This window comes from Astatotilapia calliptera, chromosome 23, assembly GCF_900246225.1.
Source record: "Astatotilapia calliptera chromosome 23, fAstCal1.2, whole genome shotgun sequence".
In the NCBI taxonomy this organism is placed as follows: domain Eukaryota; kingdom Metazoa; phylum Chordata; class Actinopteri; order Cichliformes; family Cichlidae; genus Astatotilapia; species Astatotilapia calliptera.
The window spans coordinates 22,163,202-22,181,644 of NC_039323.1; the positions used below are offsets into that span (position 1 = coordinate 22,163,202).

At 40.9% G+C, this 18,443-nt stretch overlaps 1 protein-coding gene and 1 long non-coding RNA gene across 4 annotated transcripts in view; one reads left to right on the forward strand and one right to left on the reverse strand.

The window, feature by feature from the left end:
• Nucleotides 1–18,443, forward strand: part of LOC113016400 (receptor tyrosine-protein kinase erbB-4) — a 364,753-nt gene that overhangs the window by 275,499 nt on the left and 70,811 nt on the right. The window contains exons 15-17 of the mRNA XM_026159217.1: nt 1,281–1,435; nt 8,208–8,252; nt 14,347–14,479. Of these exons, the coding sequence (XP_026015002.1) occupies nt 1,281–1,435; nt 8,208–8,252; nt 14,347–14,479 (333 nt within the window). The remainder of the gene's footprint in view (nt 1–1,280; nt 1,436–8,207; nt 8,253–14,346; nt 14,480–18,443) is intronic.
• Nucleotides 2,865–6,579, reverse strand: LOC113016401 (uncharacterized). 3 transcript variants are annotated; one of them, XR_003271234.1, is made up of 5 exons: nt 6,539–6,579; nt 5,508–5,613; nt 4,991–5,180; nt 3,114–3,325; nt 2,865–3,030 (listed from the first exon to the last, which is right to left on the reverse strand). It is a non-coding gene; the product is annotated as an uncharacterized LOC113016401 (long non-coding RNA). The 3 variants fall into 3 exon arrangements; XR_003271233.1 differs by having other exon boundaries at nt 5,508–5,616; XR_003271232.1 differs by lacking the exons at nt 5,508–5,613; nt 6,539–6,579 and having other exon boundaries at nt 4,991–5,443.

Here is an 18,443-nt window from a genome sequence, read left to right on the forward strand (position 1 = left end):
ATAAATTCCAGGCACTTTAGCTCAACATGGATTATACTGCCAAAAGTGTTCACTCTCCCATCCAAATCTTTTAATTCAGGTGTTCCAATCACTTTCATGGCCACAGGTGTATAAAATCAAACATCCAGACATGCAGACTGCTACTACAAAAATGTGTGAAGGAATGCATCACTCTCAGTAGCTCAGTGAATTCCAGTGTGGTAATGTGACAGGATGCAACCTGTGCAACAAGTCCAGACGTGAAATTTCCACACTACTAAATATTCAATCGTCAACTGTTAGTGGGATTAGAACAAAGTAGAAGCTACACTAAATCACACTGGGGTCTGTGGATGCTGAGGCACATATTGCACAGACGTCACCAACTCCAAACTTCACGTGGCCTTCAGATTAGCTCAAGAACGGTGCGTAGAGAGCTTAATGGCGCAGGTTTCCATGGCAGCATGGCTGCATCTAAGCCTTAGATCACCAAGGGTCGGATGCAGTGGTGTAAAGCACCCCACCACTGGACTCTAGAGTAGTGAAGATATGTTTCCTCGAGTGACGAATCTTAGTTCTCTGTCTGGAAATCAAATGGAAGAGTCTGGGTTTGATGGTCGCCAGGGGAACAGTACTGGTCTGACTGCATTGTGCCAATTGTAAAGTTTGGTGGAGGGGGGATTACCTTAGATCCAGTGAAAGAAACTCTTAATGCATCAGCATACCAAGACATCTGTGGGAACAGTTTGGGGGTGGTACCTTCCTCTTCCAACATGACCAGTGCACAAAGCAAGGACAAATGAATTTGGATGAATTAAAGCAGAGCCTATGAGACAGGCCTTTTTGTCCAAAATAATTGTCTGACCTCATAAATGTGCTTCTGAAAGAACGGTCAAAACTTCTCATAAACACTCTTAAACCTGTGGTAAGCTTTCCTAGAAGAGCTGAAGCTGTTATTGCTGCAAATTGTGGGCCAACATCACATGGATAAAGAATGGGAGGTCACTCAAGTTCATGTGTGTGTTAAGGCACACGAGCAAATACTTTTTGCAATACAATGTATAAATCATTGCTTGGGATTCATGTGGGATTATCGCTGTATGAATTTCCATGAACTTTCTCTTAACTTTATTTTTCTCCACTGGTTTCTTTTAGCTCTTCACCCATTATTTTGTTCTTGTTTTATGTTATCTCCTCTTACTGCCACCTTTACCTCCTTCTTCTTTATTCACCCCTTGTCTACCACCCTCTTTGTAACCCATCTTCTCATCTCGCTCCTCCTTGTTGTGCTCTCCTCACAGGGCCCAGACCAGTGTGTAAAATGCCTCCACTTCAAAGACGGCCCTAACTGCGTAGAGAAGTGCCCCGACGGGCTGCAGGGAGCCAACAGTTTCATCTTCAAATACGCCAAGGCCAACAACGAGTGTCATCCCTGCCATGCCAATTGCACCCAGGGGTAAGAGAGGGATGATACATAAAGATGTGTCTATGTATAAAAGTTAATCCGTTTCTTTCAAGTGTCCACTCGCCTTCATAGTTACCCTGAGCAGCTTCTGGCTTTGGTGCTTTTATGCTGTTAAAAGCATCATGGAGTCATACTGCATTGCACTCAGGAGGTATAACAGACAAGGACCACCTCTCTCCCAAGGAGAGGGGACTGAAAGAGGGAGAGAGCATGATTTAATCTTGCAGGTGCTACATTCTTTGACCTGTTGCTAGATTTGGGGATGCCCTCCAGTCAGGGGTGGAATGTATTGACCCTTAAGGTACAGTGCAGATGAACTGAATGAATGAATGAAGGGACAGACACTAGTAGGGGAGATATGAAGTCAGCAGGCAGAGTGATGTGGGAAAACGATAAAGAAGACATAGAGGAAAAATGGCTGGCTCTAGGTAAAGAAGCAGGTGGAAGAGTGAACAAGAGCTGCATGCACCAAAGATCCAAAAAGGACCAGATTTAGCTCATTAAGGAGTGAGCAAGATAGCATTTGCCATCTTCTGCTTACATTTGAATAAAAATTGGGGAAACTGTCTGTGCTTGCTGTAAAAAGCACATTTAGAACTCATCCAGGGATAGCTGCCAAAATAGGTGTGAGATGATAATGGGGATTAGTACTGAATCAGTTATTCAGTTAATCTATTGAGACTTTGTACAAAAATGACAGTTTATTGCTTGTTTTTCTATTTCATATCATTGCAAATATGTTTTCATTTTGACCCATAATCTGAGAAAACAAGCCGTAAGGACAGAGGAATCTGGCCCTGGGAAAATGAGATAGCCACTTGTTGATATTTGTTGACAGATTTTTTTAAAAATTGGCAATCACTTAGCTGAACCTTTTAGTCTCTTGAGCCCAGTTTTTTAGCCTTAATTCTAGCATTATGAGTGAGAGAGGGTACATAATCATCTACACCACGAATATTCTTAAATTGAGTTGAATTTGCCACTTTATATCCAATTAGCTACTCGTGTATTTCTTTAAGGCATAATGTAATTTAAAAGGCTGAGTTTCGTATTTAAAACATAATCATATAGTTGTCACAGAACAGGACATTAGAGACTAAACTGTTTAGTTATACTAAGCTATAAATATGATTAATTCTGCTGTAAAGTTGGGGATTTTAACATGGGGTGTATCATGGCTCACTTTTGGAGTTAGCCTCAAGTGGCTATTAGTAGTGTCTTGTTTTGCATATAAGTAGTGGGTTTTAAAATTGGACTAAAGTAATAGTTTAACTTTCAGAAAATATACAGATTTGCTCTCTTGCTAACAGTTAGATTGACAGCACCCTCATTAGTACATTACGCTGGTGTCACAAAACGGCTGGAGGCCGAGTACCAAAAATGAAACCCACGTGCAGATTACCCAAAGCGGAGGCTGAGGAAAGGTTTCAACAAAGGTTTATTAACTAGCACAAGAATGATGTTTACGATGGCACTTGGCTTTAGGCTTGACACATGGGGCGTGAGGGTCTTGGCCAGGGGAAAGGGATAAAGCAAGGGGACAGGTCCAAGAAAGCAACGGCAGCTGGCTGGTGATTAGCTACGTACTGGAAGAGAGGAGAGCAGTGTTAAAGCGGTAGCCAATGAGGAGTTCTGGAGAGGATGGAAGCTATGAAAATCTTCGTCTTACTGTGCAGGTGGGAGATGGAAGCATTGAAGGAGAGGTAGTGCGGTCTGGGTGGGTTTGGTGGTGTGTGTCAGCTGTAACTGAGCGGTGAAGATCCTGTGGTGGTATAAGGGCAGGAGGGCAGGCAGGTGAGGCAAGGAGATGATTCTGAAAGCAGGCGGGTTAACCAGATTTCCAAGATGAGTGGTTCAGTGTGATGGAATTTCCAGGAGTAACTAGAACACAAGATTGAAAGGTAAGTAAAGCATTGAGAATCATAGACATGACGCATGAGGCCTGGTTACCAACATAGGGTAGTTGACGAACTGGCGAGGAAGCAGTGTCAGCAAGCAGCTTAAATCTCTAACCTAATTGCCTCAATCAGCTTCAGGTGAGGGAGGCTGTAGGCCCTGCCCATGGGTGGATACCAGGGAGGTCCAGACCTTCAGCGGAATTTTCCAGCCACACCTAGACAGTGTTGCCAACTTAGCGACTTTGTCGCTATATTTAGCGAGTTTTCAGACCCCTTAGCGACTTTTTTTCTAAAAACAGACCCCTTAGCGACTTTTTTTCTAAAAAAAGACGTGAAAGCACGTATTGCTTTTACTCTCAACAAGCAGTGGGTGCTGTAACGCAGTCAGTTCTTCTTTTACTCTTTTACTCTTATGCTGTTTTGTGGATCACAAGGTTTAAAACTACTTATAAACACACACACACAAAGTAACTCCACCAGAGTGCCTATTTTGGGTCACTTTTGCCGGTCCAAGCCCGGGTAAAGGAGCAGGGTTGGAATAGTGACATTAAAAAAAACAATAATTGCTAAAAGAAATTTAATTTGTATTTCTATATAAACTCTAGATGCAATTTAGGACGTTTTTTACTCACTTTATGTCTCTTCCACGATGTTATTTCTCTCTCCAACAACATAGGTTACAATTAGATTAGCATGACCAATTATGCAAATTAGGCAATGACGTCATTTAGCGACTTCTAGCGAGTTTTAGGACAGCCAATAGCGATTTTCCTTACTGAGGAGTTGGCAACACTGCACCCAGACCATGATAGCTAGTAGCCAAAACTAGTTGGAAATCGGCTTAGCCATGTATAGAGACAGGAAACAGGTTTATAAATGTCCCCATTAGCTAACCCATCAACCTCCAAAAACTGGGCAGATGTTTGTGTTGTATATAATTTTGCACAGAGCCAAATATTTTTTATTTTTTTTTAGCCTTATTTGCTATTTGGCTTAGTTTATTGCTAAGCTAATGGTCTTAGCTTAGCAGTAAACTAAGCCAGTTAGCATTAAACTAAGCTAGTCCTTAGCTTTATTTTTTTCATAAAAATAATGAAAACGGTGTAAACCTTCCTATCATATTCTACCCAACAAATCCAAAAGTATTATTTCCCTAAAGGTTAACCTGTGCCCTAATGCTCTGAAGGATGTGATAACATCACTTTTTTTGCTAAGTTTAGCGCAACCACCAGCAGCCTTTTATCTGTCTGTTCATATTGATTGAATTTTATCACTGATTAACTTTTATATATCATATATTATAATATATTATTTATGTGCTGTTTTTGTTGTCTTGAAGTTGAGTACTGTCTGTGTGCTCTGAGACAACAGATGTACATTAGCAGCTAGGTATCACCAGTGCACTTAGTTTTAAATGTGTTCTGTTCCTTTTTAAACTATAAAATAACTAAATAAAATGTGGCAGATTTAAACACACAGTGAATTTATGTGAGTTTCTTAATGTTCTACAAAATGCCTGCCAATCAAAGTTATAAATAATAGTTTAGCCGTCACGTCTCTCCCGACATACTTTAATACTGAGGCCAAAGCAGTATAAGTCTTCAAAAGAATGGCAGTTGTGGTTGTGGGGAAAATTTACCGTTCTTACCTGTTTATGTTTTCATCCTCTAAAGCTTGTTTTTTGAAGCCAGTATGGCTTTGGCTTTGAACTTGAGCCCAGGCCTTTTTAGATTTTCTGCTAGTGGGGAGACTATTATGGAAGAAGCTGAACAGTGGGGACTGGTAAGACAGACAGAAGATGATGAGTGAGGTGCTGAGGTGGAGCTTGTCGGTGGTCTCTGCAAACAAAGTTAGACTTCTGAATCCTAGCAACAGGGCTGGCGAGACGATGTGCAGTAGAAAGGAACTTAATGTTCTTTCTCTAACATGGCAGGAGGTCATTTTATTTTACTGCAGCTAGCCTGTAAATGTTGATAGTATCAGTGCAGCTTTAAAGAGACATGGAAAGGAGAATTTTCGAAGTAGAGGGGATGACAAAGGATGGAAAAGGTACAAATTATTTACAGATACACAAGTTGAAGATCAAGAATATTATATATATATATTAAGAATATTATATTATATATATATATTAATATTAATATTATCTTGTATAGAATCAGCACCTTGTTTAAGGACACGTTCACATGGCAGGTCACTCATTAGACGACTTTCCTGACAAAAAATAATCCCTGGCTTGTTGTGTCTGTTGTCAGAAAAGTCCTTTGTTCTCTGCTAATGCAGAAAGAAAACTGATTGAAAACACACACACACACACACACACACACACACACACACACACACACACACACACACACACACACACACACACACACACACACACACACACACACAACACAACACTGGATACAGACACTGATTACTTGCTAATTAGCTATTTGGTACACCATTTAATTGACAACCAAGTGACTTTTGAGGAGCCACAGTTGTCACCGATTTAATTCCAAAGTTAGCCTGCTCTCCTAATTTGCTAAGCAATTTGTTGTGTCGTGTGTGCTCACACAGCCTTTGCGTGCACACACACCGAAGCATTCAAAACCTGTTCTCCTGTGTCTTTCTTGTTGTTCAAAAGTCCTCCACTCAAGGATCTGGAATTAATGAGCAGCTAAGAGTCTACTCTAATCACTTCCAGCTTACCTAGTGTTAACAACACTTCTTACTGATCGCTGTGCTTTCACCACCATCCTGCTTTGATTGTTCCGATAGGAAGAAACAAAGATAAACTTGTATTTCTTGTTCTTGGAGAAAAAGATAAATGTGATTCTTCGAAAGATAAAGAGTGATATCTCACAAGAAACACTACAGCATTCTTCCTTTCAGTCATCAAACATTTCACGGCAGGGCCAATTAACAATGAAATGATTGATAATTTAATAAATGTGATGGAAACATGTATTGTAGACATTGGAGAGACTAAATTCTTTCAGCAGAAACCTCACTGATGTTAAATGGACTGAAAAACAAGATGTGCAAAGAAAGAATAAAGCATAATTAAAAGCGGTAAAGTAGGCTTACCTGCAAATTGTATACAAGCTCAGAACGTTTACGGTATAAGATGTAGCTGCCATGTTACATTGAGGCTACATTGAGACTTTGATAACATTGCTCACAGCTAGATGAGATATGCAGTACTTACTGATGGTTGTCATAGCGAAGCTATGGACCAGGGTGTCCAACTCCAGGCCTCAAGGGCCGGTGTCCGGCAGGTTTTAGAGCTCACCCTGGGTCAACACACCTGAATCAAATGATTAGTTCATTACCAGGCATCTGGAGAACTTCAAGCCATTTGAATCAGCTGTGTTGGATCAAGGCAACATCTAAAACCTACAGGACACTGGCCCTTGAGGCCTGGAATTGGACACCCCTGCTTTAGACTATCTTAAAACCATAGATACCCCGAGTATCTATCCACTGTAGTTCACAAGATCATCTAGGAACTCAGCTGATCAGTAGGTGGTGATTTTGTACATGAATGTTAGGTCTGCAGCAGAAGTTACCATCACCCTTGTGAAAAGTACATTTTTGTAACAATAAAAACGCAGCATTAACCCTGAACTAAGCCCTCAAATACTCTACGTTGTAGTGTAGGCATCAGGTTTTCCTAAGGCAGGAAGAATCTTCAAGGAAATGTATAATGAGGTCAATGCGTTCGAAAGGCTCCACCATGGGTTGACCCATACAGGCCTCGCCCAAAATACAGATAGCTTACCCAATAAAATGGTTAACTCCAAAAAGCTTGTCGCACATACGTATACAGTCACATTGCTCTTTTACCTCTGTTTTTCTCTCTCCACCAATCCTTGAAGGAAACACATGCTGCTATCTATCAATTTGATCAATTCTAATGCTTTACTTTGTTTTTTAGGGAGTAGGAAGTCTTGTCCATCTGCCACGTGTCTCTGGGCAGGTAGCGTGCGGTGGGTTTTGAAAGCTGCTTTTGTAAATGTAAATTTTTGTAAATACAGAGAGCGGAAAAACCCCAAAGAGCTGAGGAGATTTGCATATTTAGGTGATTATTATCTGTGTATTCATCACTTGGGCGGCTCCTTTTTCCTCACTGACAAGCTGTCATTATACTCAGCCGTTTATCAAGCAGACATGCAAACAGTATAACACCACTGCAATAAAACTGTATGCCATAAAAGGCTTTAGATTCTTTTAAGAAATATCCCTGCAGCTTCCATATTTAAGGTAAATGCCACTTTATAAAGCTGTGTGAGGAATGAGGGTGGCTGTTAATACCACTAGAAGGCCCGACAGTAAATCCTGTCATACCAGAATATGTGAATCTTGACCTCCATTCTCTAAAACTTTAGATCACAAGTTCACACCCAACATTTCTCAACCTCATTACTGTTTTTTGTCGCTAAAATGAGGAAATGCTCAGTGGAGTCAGAAATGGCCTTATTGTGCTCTTTTTTTAAATTGCCGTTATTAATCTTTTATAACTATTGAAAGTTTTCTTTTTAGATTGATATTTGTCTCTTTCCCATTGATTTCCCCATAGGTTTGAAACAGCACTTTGGTTTGAACTAAATGATGTATGTTGGGATGTTTGTTGGGTTTTTTGTCTCAGCCCAGAAATCCATTGAAATAGCACGTGAACCAAATGAGAACAAACAAGCCTTCCAGCTCACACACCTCTTCGTGTCATATTGACAAGCGGTCAGCCATGCTCGGGATTCAATATTTCACAGGTCCCTGCCCAGTGACAGCTGATTGACGTGGAAGAAAAGCAACATGAGGTTTACTCATAACCTGTCCCCGATTTAATGGATGATCTCTCTGGTTTCTCTGCCCTGCAGGTGCGTCGGGCCAAGACTCCAAGATTGTGTTGGGATGATGGACAGGTAAGGCATCTCAGGATACATTTGTGATGTGGGACTGGGAGACCACCATCAGATCCTGCTAAAACTCATTAAAGTTTCTGTTAAATCCCGTACCTTATGATGCTCATTAACAACAGTGTAGTCCATCTGACAGGTAACATGGGAATCTTATGTTGTTGTCTAAGCTTGTGCTAAGCCTTCGTCTGGTCCAATTATGTTACTTTGACTGTGTCTGATATGTGTAGATGGAACCAGCAAGGGGAAAAAAAAGAAAACAAAAATCCTCTGAAAACCTTAACAGATGTGGGATAGAGTGTATGGAGGACCAAAAGTGCCAAAAGATATTTACAAAATGTTTCTTTAATTTGATTATAAATGATGATTTTGGTCCTTTGTATGTTGTAAATTTTTGCTTGAAAAACTGATATTAGCAACATTTTTATATTTATATTTTATATTTATATTGTCCTTCTTATTTAAAATTTAATTTTACATTTTTAGTTAACTTTTTAATTTTAATTTCGTTATTATATTTATTTTTCAGTGATGGCAAAAGCAGTACTTGGGTGGCCAAAAGAAAAATATACATTAAGAAACTGCCATTAAAAGCACCAGTCTTTATATTAAGTATATTTATACGTTTTTGGTCACGTTTTTATTTTTATTTTCTTCTTTTTACATTCTTTTGAGCATTCTAAATAAGACCGTCTGTCATTGGAAGTGTTCTGTGGTATCAGTTTTTTATCCTTTAGAGAGACGGCATCCTGCGGTGAGATGATTGCTAATTTCTAATCAGGCTGAAAGCCCCCTCCTCGTTTGGTAATGAAGCAGAAATGCACAAAAAAAATTCAAATTAATAACAGGGAAATAATACACATAAGCAAATGAAAACAGAATTGAGTATTCTTCTAATACTTTATCAAATAATTTGTTTATACGTTTATTTAATAATGTCATGGTGCATTTAATGGCTTAATTTATTTATTTATTTTTATATATCTGTTTACTTGGACTTGTCATTGTGACACATCAGTTTTAGGCCTTTTAACACATTGGAGAGGGTATAAAGGAATTGTGAATCTTTTAAATGAATCTTTTCATTGATAATTAAAAGATGCAAAACTGATAACACTTTAATAACTAACTGATGATGGGAAGCCACTTCTGTAAAGTAGCTGTGTAAAGTATGAAGATGGAAAGCTGTGGGAAAGAGTAAAGAAAAAATGAACTTGTCAGCACGTTTTAGCTCCATTTTGATTATTATGTTGACAGACCACCACCAGAGACTCCTGACATAATAGCTAGTTCTGTAATTACAATCACTGATCTGCTACGTTAGTGTTTTTTCATATCTAAGAACATTCAGGTTAAATTGGGTAAAAGACGCTACCTCTTTTTTGATCCACAGCACGGTGAATCATTTAAACACTCAGAATTAGAATGGCAGATGGTAAATATAGTGCACCAAGTAGTGATTTCATTACGTGCAGGGTCATAATCAGGGTTTAGAAAATAGTGAGGCTTTTTTTCACTTAATCTATCACATTTTAGGGGTAAAACGTTTGCCCCACTGACCAGTAGCCTAAACTTCTAAATAAACTAGATCAAAGCATTACAACACAGTCAAATTTTGAAAACTTAAAAAAAAAAACAGCTTTCCTTTTCTGGTATGTGGAAATATGGAATCATCCCTTCATTTGAAATGTTAAAAAAAAGCATTTGGGAAAAAAAGTTACTACACAACAGCAGAAACCATTCGTCATGAGTCACACTTCGACCTAACACCTCTAAAAGCAACCCAGTCAGAGGCACAGTAGGGCCTTTTCAGAGTCTTTTCAAAGTAAAAGCCATCTAGAGCAGCGATCACCAACCCCCGGGCCTTGGACCGGTACCGGTCCATGAGTCGTTTGGTACCGGGCCGCGAGAGTAGAGGCTCAAGTGTGAAATGTATGCTTTTCGGGGTTTTTATCGGTTTTCAGCGTTATTTTGTTATTGTTTTTATCGTTAACTCGGTTTTCCTGGGTCTTTTCACGTGTGTTATGAATAAATCTTCTTTTTTTTGGTACCAGTACTAGTTTTATTTTGTTGTAATTATCCGCGACACCTTAAAGGCCGGTCCGTGAAAATATTGTCGGGCATAAACCGGTCCGTGGCGCAAAAACGGTTGGGGACCGCTGATCTAGAGCGTCACATTACCCCAGTTTTACTCTTTTTTTCACTGACTTCCTGTCTATTTAAGAATGGATTTTAAAATTCCGTTGCTTGTTTTTAAGTCTTTGAATGGGCCCCCCTCCCCTTATTTATCTGAGCTTTTAAGTATCCAGACTCCTGCTACGGCACTAAGGTCCTCTACTGTTCTTATAATACTTGTAGGCCCTACACTGTGGACCCGCTACCCCTGAACACCAGATCTGATAATAATTTAGGGGCCTTCATGTTGTTACCCAAAGCTCGCCTGTTTTCCCTGGCTTTTAGAGAATTTAGTGCTTTCGGTTTAGTTGTTTTAAATGTGCTATGCAAATAAAGTACAAGTTGAAGGTGCCAATTTTTACCATCCTACAGAGGTCCAGACATCAATTAACTCATAGCTGGTTATGCCCAATGTTGTGTGTTACTTTTGTTGGCTAATCCTCTCCCAGATTTTTGTGCTAAAAGGAAACACATAGGTGCATTTGCCAAACTGTTGAACTTTTTTATAAAACCAGGATCTGATATTGAAATGGGACTTGGCTGCTATTATATCTTGGCTTAGTAAAGTACAAAAACAAATTAAAAAGATCACACTTTTAAAATACAGAATTTTATTATTATTATTAAGATACAAGACTAAATGTTCAAAAGGCTGAAAGAGCAGGTGGCAGCAAGAAATCCCCAAAATACATAAAAGCAGCTGCGTTACCAGCTACGGCACAGAGAACCGTATTACTATTATTAACAAAAGGGCAAAACAACAGCAAGCAAGTAGGGTTAAGAACATGTGGTGAACCTAAACAGCCCGAGGACGACAACAGTTCTATTAAAACACCCATAAAAGACAATTAGAGCAAATTCTAAAGAGAGACGGAGTCATTAGAATTTAACCAAACCAGTATACCAATAAAAACAGAAGCCACGAGGTCCTCTTAAACCCAGAAAATTAGACCTTTTTACTTTCCTCTGGGAGTCTTTTGCTGAGTCTCTGGGTTCTTCTTCTGCTCTTACAGCGGCGTTATTCCCCTGTCTCATCTGATGACCCTGTGTCACTTGTCTTGCTATAAAACCTATCCTCCTAATTAAAGTAGTCCTTTCCCTTGTTTAGCGCTGTCTCACTCTGTAATTTGTGTCACTGCCAGTTTCTCATCTTCTTTTGTTTGTTCTTTTTTCTCCCCCCTCCTGCCTTCTCCTTATTTCTCACCTCCTATCTACAGCTCCCCCCCACCCCTTACACTTCCTTTATTTGTTGTTTCTCCTTGTCTGTCTTCCCCTCTCGACCTAATCATTTCAAACTGCCGCATTACTATTCACCACATGGCCGTATATCTCATTATGTCGAAGCCCACAGCCTCTTTGTAAATTTCAAGCTCCCCCTTCTTTAAGTCCATCACAATCGATATGGCAAATGCTGCGGCACCTTCCTCTACCAGAGCACCGTGGTACACAAGTCTTCCATTAGCCGCTAATGGCTTCCACAACTAATAGAGTTTTCAACTTCAGGTATCAGGTGGGAGCAGGTGTTATTTTATGCTATGCGGTTGTGTTGATTCTGCCATCGGCAAGAAGGGGAAAATGGAATACAGATTGGAAAGAAAGAAAAGAATGAGGGTAACAAAAGAAAAGAGTGTTATTAAGAAAAGAATTGAGTAGTAGCATAACACTAGACACAAGTGAAAGGGGTATGTAAATGGCAAATGCATTAGTGCCATCATTAGTGAAGAGAAATAGCTTTTAACTTCCAACCTTTAGGCTTGCCTTAAGCAAGATTCACCTCAGAAGATGGAGAAGCAATTTGCGAAGGGTAGGTACTGTTAATTTCTCATTTGTTCGAAATTTGAAAGTCAGTGAAAACTAATTCGTATGAGTTGCTGGGCTTGGATTAACTATAAGGAAATCCAGCGCGGTGTAGCAGAAGCTGTGGCTCCTTTAATAAAGCAAGTAAAAGGATCACATAGCCTCAAAGGCTTTTATCTTCTGACCTGTGAAAATGGAAGTACCCTTCAATTAGAAATTGCTCTGTGCTCTATAGGGTGGGACTGTTTGGTGAAATGGGTTAGGGAAGGTAGTAAAAATAGCTGTGTGTGTCCGAGGTTGTTTATTATTGCATGTCGCTGCAACAACATGAGGGAAGGTGTGAGCAACTTGAGAAAGACTGGCCACAGTCACATTAAGGATTGTGGGTGGTTGCTGGTGGGAGATTGGACTGTTTGAAGAGTAAGGCATGAGTCGGGGAGGTGATCTAAGAAGTCATGAGCCATGCAGCAAGGGCAGAAAAAAGGAAAATACTTGCAAGGAGAGTTAAACCAACCCGGTTTTCATTCCAGGGGCGTCAAATACTGTCTCACTGTCGAAGCTGCTGGTGTCTCAGAGATAGGTGCAAAGTGTCCTTTGGCATCTGTGCGAAGACAGCCCTGGTCTCGCAAATCATCTCATATGGACCCATTGATGTCATTTAAATCCGCAGTGTTATTGTTATGTATGTTATTGTTTTTCACCTAAACCCAACCCAATTATCTTAATAGGTTTGGTGCATAAACCAAATAAATTTTAGTGTGCAAATCAAACCAACAGCTTTTGGTCCAATAACCTAATCAAGTAGTTCTTGGTGCATAAACCCTACAAAGTACTTTTAGAAGCTCAAAGCATGACAAGTAGTTTTTGATCCCTAAACCTAGCCAAGTAGATTTTGGTATCAAAACCTAATCAAGCAGTTCTTGGTGCATAAACTCAACTAAGTAGTTTTAGCAGTGTAAAATCCGCCAAGTAGTTTTTGGTGTCTAAACCTAGCTAGGTAGATTTTGGTGTGTAAAAACAACAAAGTAGTTTAAAGAACACAAAGCCAGACAAATCTTTAGTGGGTAAACCAAAACAAGTAGTTTTCAGTCCAAAGACCTAATCAAGTAGTACTGGGTGCATAAACCCAACTAAGTAGTTGTAGAAGCATTAAGCCTGAGAAGTAGTTTTTAATGCCCAATCCTAGACAAGTAGATTTTGGCGCATAAACCGAACAAAGTAGTTTTAGACGCATTAGACGTAGACACATAGGAGTGTAAAGCCGGCCAAGTAGTTTTTGGTATCTAAACCTCATCTTAGCTTTTTTTCCCCCTACATCTAATAATTTAGACTTTACTGAATAGTTTTTGGTACGTAAATCTAACCTAGCAGGGAGAAAAAGTGAAGAAAACAATGCACAGCTTCTGTCTGATAAATGTGCAATTTTCTGTCCTACTGTTTCGGACTTCTGTTTCCCCTCACCCAGACCGATCATGGCATCCCGTCACATTTGCCTTGTTCTGTCATAGGTGTCTTCACCAAGCACCTCAGGCACATTTCCTTTACCTTAGAATACAAAACAGCTTAAGATGACTGTTGTTGAAAACTGGAGCATCAGTAAAATTCAATATTTAAAACAAGACTACTATGTTATCATCCAGTGTTGCTGTGTGCAGTTAAAGGGACACTTTGTCTATGAAACATCAGCGGCTTCAGTATTAGATGCCCGGTGATGAGTGTGTGTCAGCCTTACATTAGAAGCATTTTGACCGATTAAAAATCGACAGTTTAACTGTGCGACACACGGCACAAACAAGCTATTTAATTGCTGCTAGCAGATGCTGAAAAAGGCTCTTAGCAGAACATTGTTTGTTTTCCACATGGCTCCACTGACATCAAACGATCTCTTAGCCCAACAGAAATGGGCCGCTCCACTAATAAACTTTTATGGCGATCTTGAAGCGAGCATTGCATTTTTCCGGCAGAAGACTCAATTTGACCTTCAGGGGTTAAATCTAAAGGGTGTTGGAGCAGATTGGATAATTTGTCAGCACTGGCTGAGGTTTGCACTTTATTGCAGTGTGCTCGTTAGTTTCTTAATGTTTCAGCAGTGTTCATGTTTTTTTTCTCTCTTCCCCTGTCTCTACAGGACACCCCTGATAGCAGCTGGAGTCATCGGCGGCCTATTCATCATCGTCATTCTGGCGCTCAGCGTGGCCGTTTATGTTCGCCGCAAAAGCATCAAAAAGAAGAGGGCCTTGCGGCGTTTCCTGGAGACAGAGGTGAGAGAGTAGAGGGTAGAGCAAACATATTGGGAGGTTTCTCCTCACCTGTGTTTTCTGAATGCTTTCAGCTGAATTAAGTTTCCTTAAAAGGTTTCATTGCACTAAACCTTTAAGGAAACCTTGAAATATTAAACCTTGGCTAAGGTACTTAGCCAAAGCAGCCAGCGCAAAGGAAGGTTGGAAAATTATGCATGGTCACCGCTGCCCATCGATCTGGCCTTGAAGAAGGTTCATTTCTGGGAAGCGTTAGAGAGCGGAGCGGACTTCATTATCAAAGGCGAAAGTCAAAGATCGGGAAGGGTGCAGGGTTTATATAAGCATCCATGCTTTGGTCCATGCCTTTTATGGTGCTACAGGACTCTCTCACACTGTTTCCTCCAGCAGTCATATCATCACTGCAGGTCCGCCGAGTTGGCCGTGCCCGTAGGTGGGGTAGGCTGCTTGTCATTCTGGATTAGGATAATTTACAGGTAGAGGCAGCAGTGTTATAGACAGCTGCCAGGCAGGAGATGGAATTAGAGGAGGGCAGCCATGGGCAGTTTCTGCCTCATCCCAGCCATGCACATCCATCTTAATCAAGCAGGCCCTGCTCAGACAGCCGCTTGACCCGGAGGGAAGTCTTCACTCCGTGCAGATTCGCTAATGTAGTGTCACGGAGCAGGAGGGGGTGGCTGAGAAGGATTCAGGTTGGGGGATGGGGATCCGCTTGACCCTTTTTTCTTTGTTTTTTTTGCATTTCTCTGTTCAATGTTCATTCAGTGCTGCAGCAGGAAAGCCTGAAATAAGGCCAGCATAACCTTTTTCCCCCTCCCCTTCATTCCCTGAGGGGATGTGTAAAAGTAATTAGACATAAAATCTTAAACGCCTCTGGCCCAGGGGCTACACAGATTAAGAGCAGGTCACAGGTTCCGCCCACATGCTCACATATTAGCAGCCGTGGAGTGTCCTGAGCTGGACGTTTAACCTCAGTCTTTTGGCGGTTACCGCGTACGAGAGCATCAGCCGAACGGCGAAAGGACAAAAGCAGTGGATCGATGCCATTACCTGACAGTTGTGATCGGTGCCTGAATATGTAATTCCCCTACTGTAATTTAAAATAATAGAAAGATTAAAATTTCAGTCCAGATTCCTGTTATTTATTGCTGGTTCTAGAAGGGATTAGGTTCTCCATTTGATTTTCGTTTTCCCTTAAATGTATCATCTCATTGTGCATGCACGCACTACTCTCTCCATCTGAATGCTTTCCCGCGCTCTCGCCCTCCCGGCATCCTTTAAAAAAAAAAAAGACCATGCGCTTTTGCAGTTTATATCACGCTTTTTTTTTTTTTTTTGGCTGATGAAACTACGTGATAGGCTTTGGACGGCCGAGTGCAGATTCTCTATTCAAACGAATAATGGAGCTGACTCTGTGTCTGTGAATGGAGATCAAGCTTGTCTGGATGAGGGATTTGGGGGACGGCGCCGGGCTCTGGGACTCCCCCTCTCTCTCCTTATCTGCCATAGCTTTTTTAAACAGAGTGCTCACCTCCTGCATCAGACGGGAGGGAAAGATGCCTCCAGTGCATGCTGTCAGAACGTGATCTGAGCGCCCGACTCCGCATTTCCATATCAAGGACACGTGTGAAGGCTGTTGCACTGTGTTGACTTGCAAAAAAAAAAGGAAAGAAACACTCACACTCACTCTGCCATTTCACTGTTCTCCCTTTCTTTCAGTATTTTCTCTGTTTTACTATTCACCGTCTGTCTCTCGTCGTGTCCTCACCTTCTCGTTTTTTCCCCCATTTTTGATCTCTGCTTATCTGTCTCCCTCCCTCGTGAACAGACGCTTTATTCCTCTGTCATCTTAACTTCCTGTTTTTGTTTTGGTTTTGGTTTTTCCTCCTTCTGTCTCGCTCTCCCTCACCTCTCTCTTCACCCCCTCACATACTGTGGAGCCTTTTTGATGAAGCCCCTGAAAACAGATTGCTTTCACACAGGGGACAGGCGGCACAAACAGCAGCAGTCCCCTCACTGCTACAGCGTGACCCCAGGGTTTTGACCTTTGAACCCAGCTCAATGAAGTAGGACTAATGCCTTTGAATCCTCCGATGCCCCGCCCCTCGATCCCCCTCATCTCCCCCCTCCCCCCAAGGTCCTTCTTCTAGCTCCTTTGTACAGGCGTGAGTGTTTCAGCACCACGGGTGAGGACAGCTCCCCTGCTGCTCATACGCTCTCTTACATGAAGGGTTTCAGCATGGACAGCTCCTGTTGTTCACCCCAAGGCAGGCTAACTGAGCAGAGGCATGGGGAATCATCAGAAATGCATGCAACTGAAGTTTATGTTAAATTTAAGCCAAGATCTGAGAAATTCAAACCAAATATGACACCTAATATGTCACAGCAAATGTTAAACAAAGAGAATATACATGACACGCATTGTGGAACGTATGAAAGTTAACCCTCTGAGGCTTGAACCGTGAAACCTTGTGGCGAATAAAAAAAGAGATTAAATATCACATTGCGTAAATCAGGTTTAATTTGGAGCTTCATTTTTGCTACAGATGACATTTTTGTTCAGTTTTATTGCTTACTACACTGATGATGTAGCAGTCTCAAAAATTCAAAAAACCCCATGTATTAAATATGATATACTTGGCATTAAAGGATTAAGGTACAAATTTGTGTTTTATATTACATCCAGCCTCTCGGTTTTCTCATACATAAGGATACATAGCATAAAATTACATAAACCTCTTTAGAAAGGGCTAATCACCTGGGATATACTCCAAATACTCTGAAGCCCAAAATCATCCAATGAGAGGCACTTCTGCAAACCGAAGCGCCTTGTTTTTTGGGGTTTTCTTTTTTCGAGAGGTCAGAGAAGAATGTCTGGGCTGGTTTGAGCTGACAGAGAGGTTACGGTAACTTGGATAAACCACTCTTTACAGCAGTGGTGAGCAGGAAAGCATCTCAGAAATGCCCAGCATGTCAAAGCTTGAGGCAGACGAGGCAGAAGACACAGCTGAGTTCCACTCCTGTCAGCCAGCAAGAGTAATCGGAGGCAGTAGCGGGCACCAGGCTCAAAAGAGCTGGACAGTTGAAGACTGGAAATAAAAAAAAACCAACATAGCCTGGCAGAAATCCCAGCTCTGCAGAGGTCTCGTTTTTTCTTTCTTTTGCTGATTAGCTGGATCAGGTGTCAGGTGTGTTGTGCTAATCAAGAAATAATCAGGTGTGGGTTCTGAGGACCAGGACTGTTTGTTTCTGTGATTTGATTTCTTTCCTCAGTGGACTTTTTATAGGCATGCACTGCGCTTCTGTAACGAGAGTCGTAATCAAAAAATAAATGGACTCATTAAAGAAACAAATACTCAACTGAAGGCATTGGTCCATTTAGATATCTATGTATCTACATTTTTGTTGTTTCTTTATATTACTGTGTCTAAATTGTTATGGTCACTTTTATTCTTCAGCACAGTCTGAACTCTCTTAGGCAGCTTTCTTTAAGTCGTCTTCAGGAATAGTTCTCCAGGCTTCTTGAAGGACATTCAAAGCTCTTCTTTGGATGTTTCTGCCTTTTGTTCTGTTCTCTGTCAACATGATCCCACACTGCTTCAGTAATGTTGAGGTCCGGACTCTGGGAAGGCTGATCCATGACTGATAGTGCTCCACTGTGTGTTTTTCTATGCAGGTATGATTTTACTGCATTGGCATTTTGGTTGGGGAGCATTGTCATGCTGAAAAATGAAGCTGTTGTTAATCAGATGTGTTCCAGATATTTTTGCATTGTGGATCAAAATCTGATGGCACTTTTCTGTGTTCATAATTCATCAATTTTTGCAAGATCTCCAACACCAATCTGGATTCATCACTCGTTTAGACCTATTGTTACTGATTTTCAGTCCAGTTTTTGTGTAATTTTCATCCCTCAGCTTTTTATCCCTGTTTCCTTTCCTTAAGCATTTTTGACAGCACCCTTTCA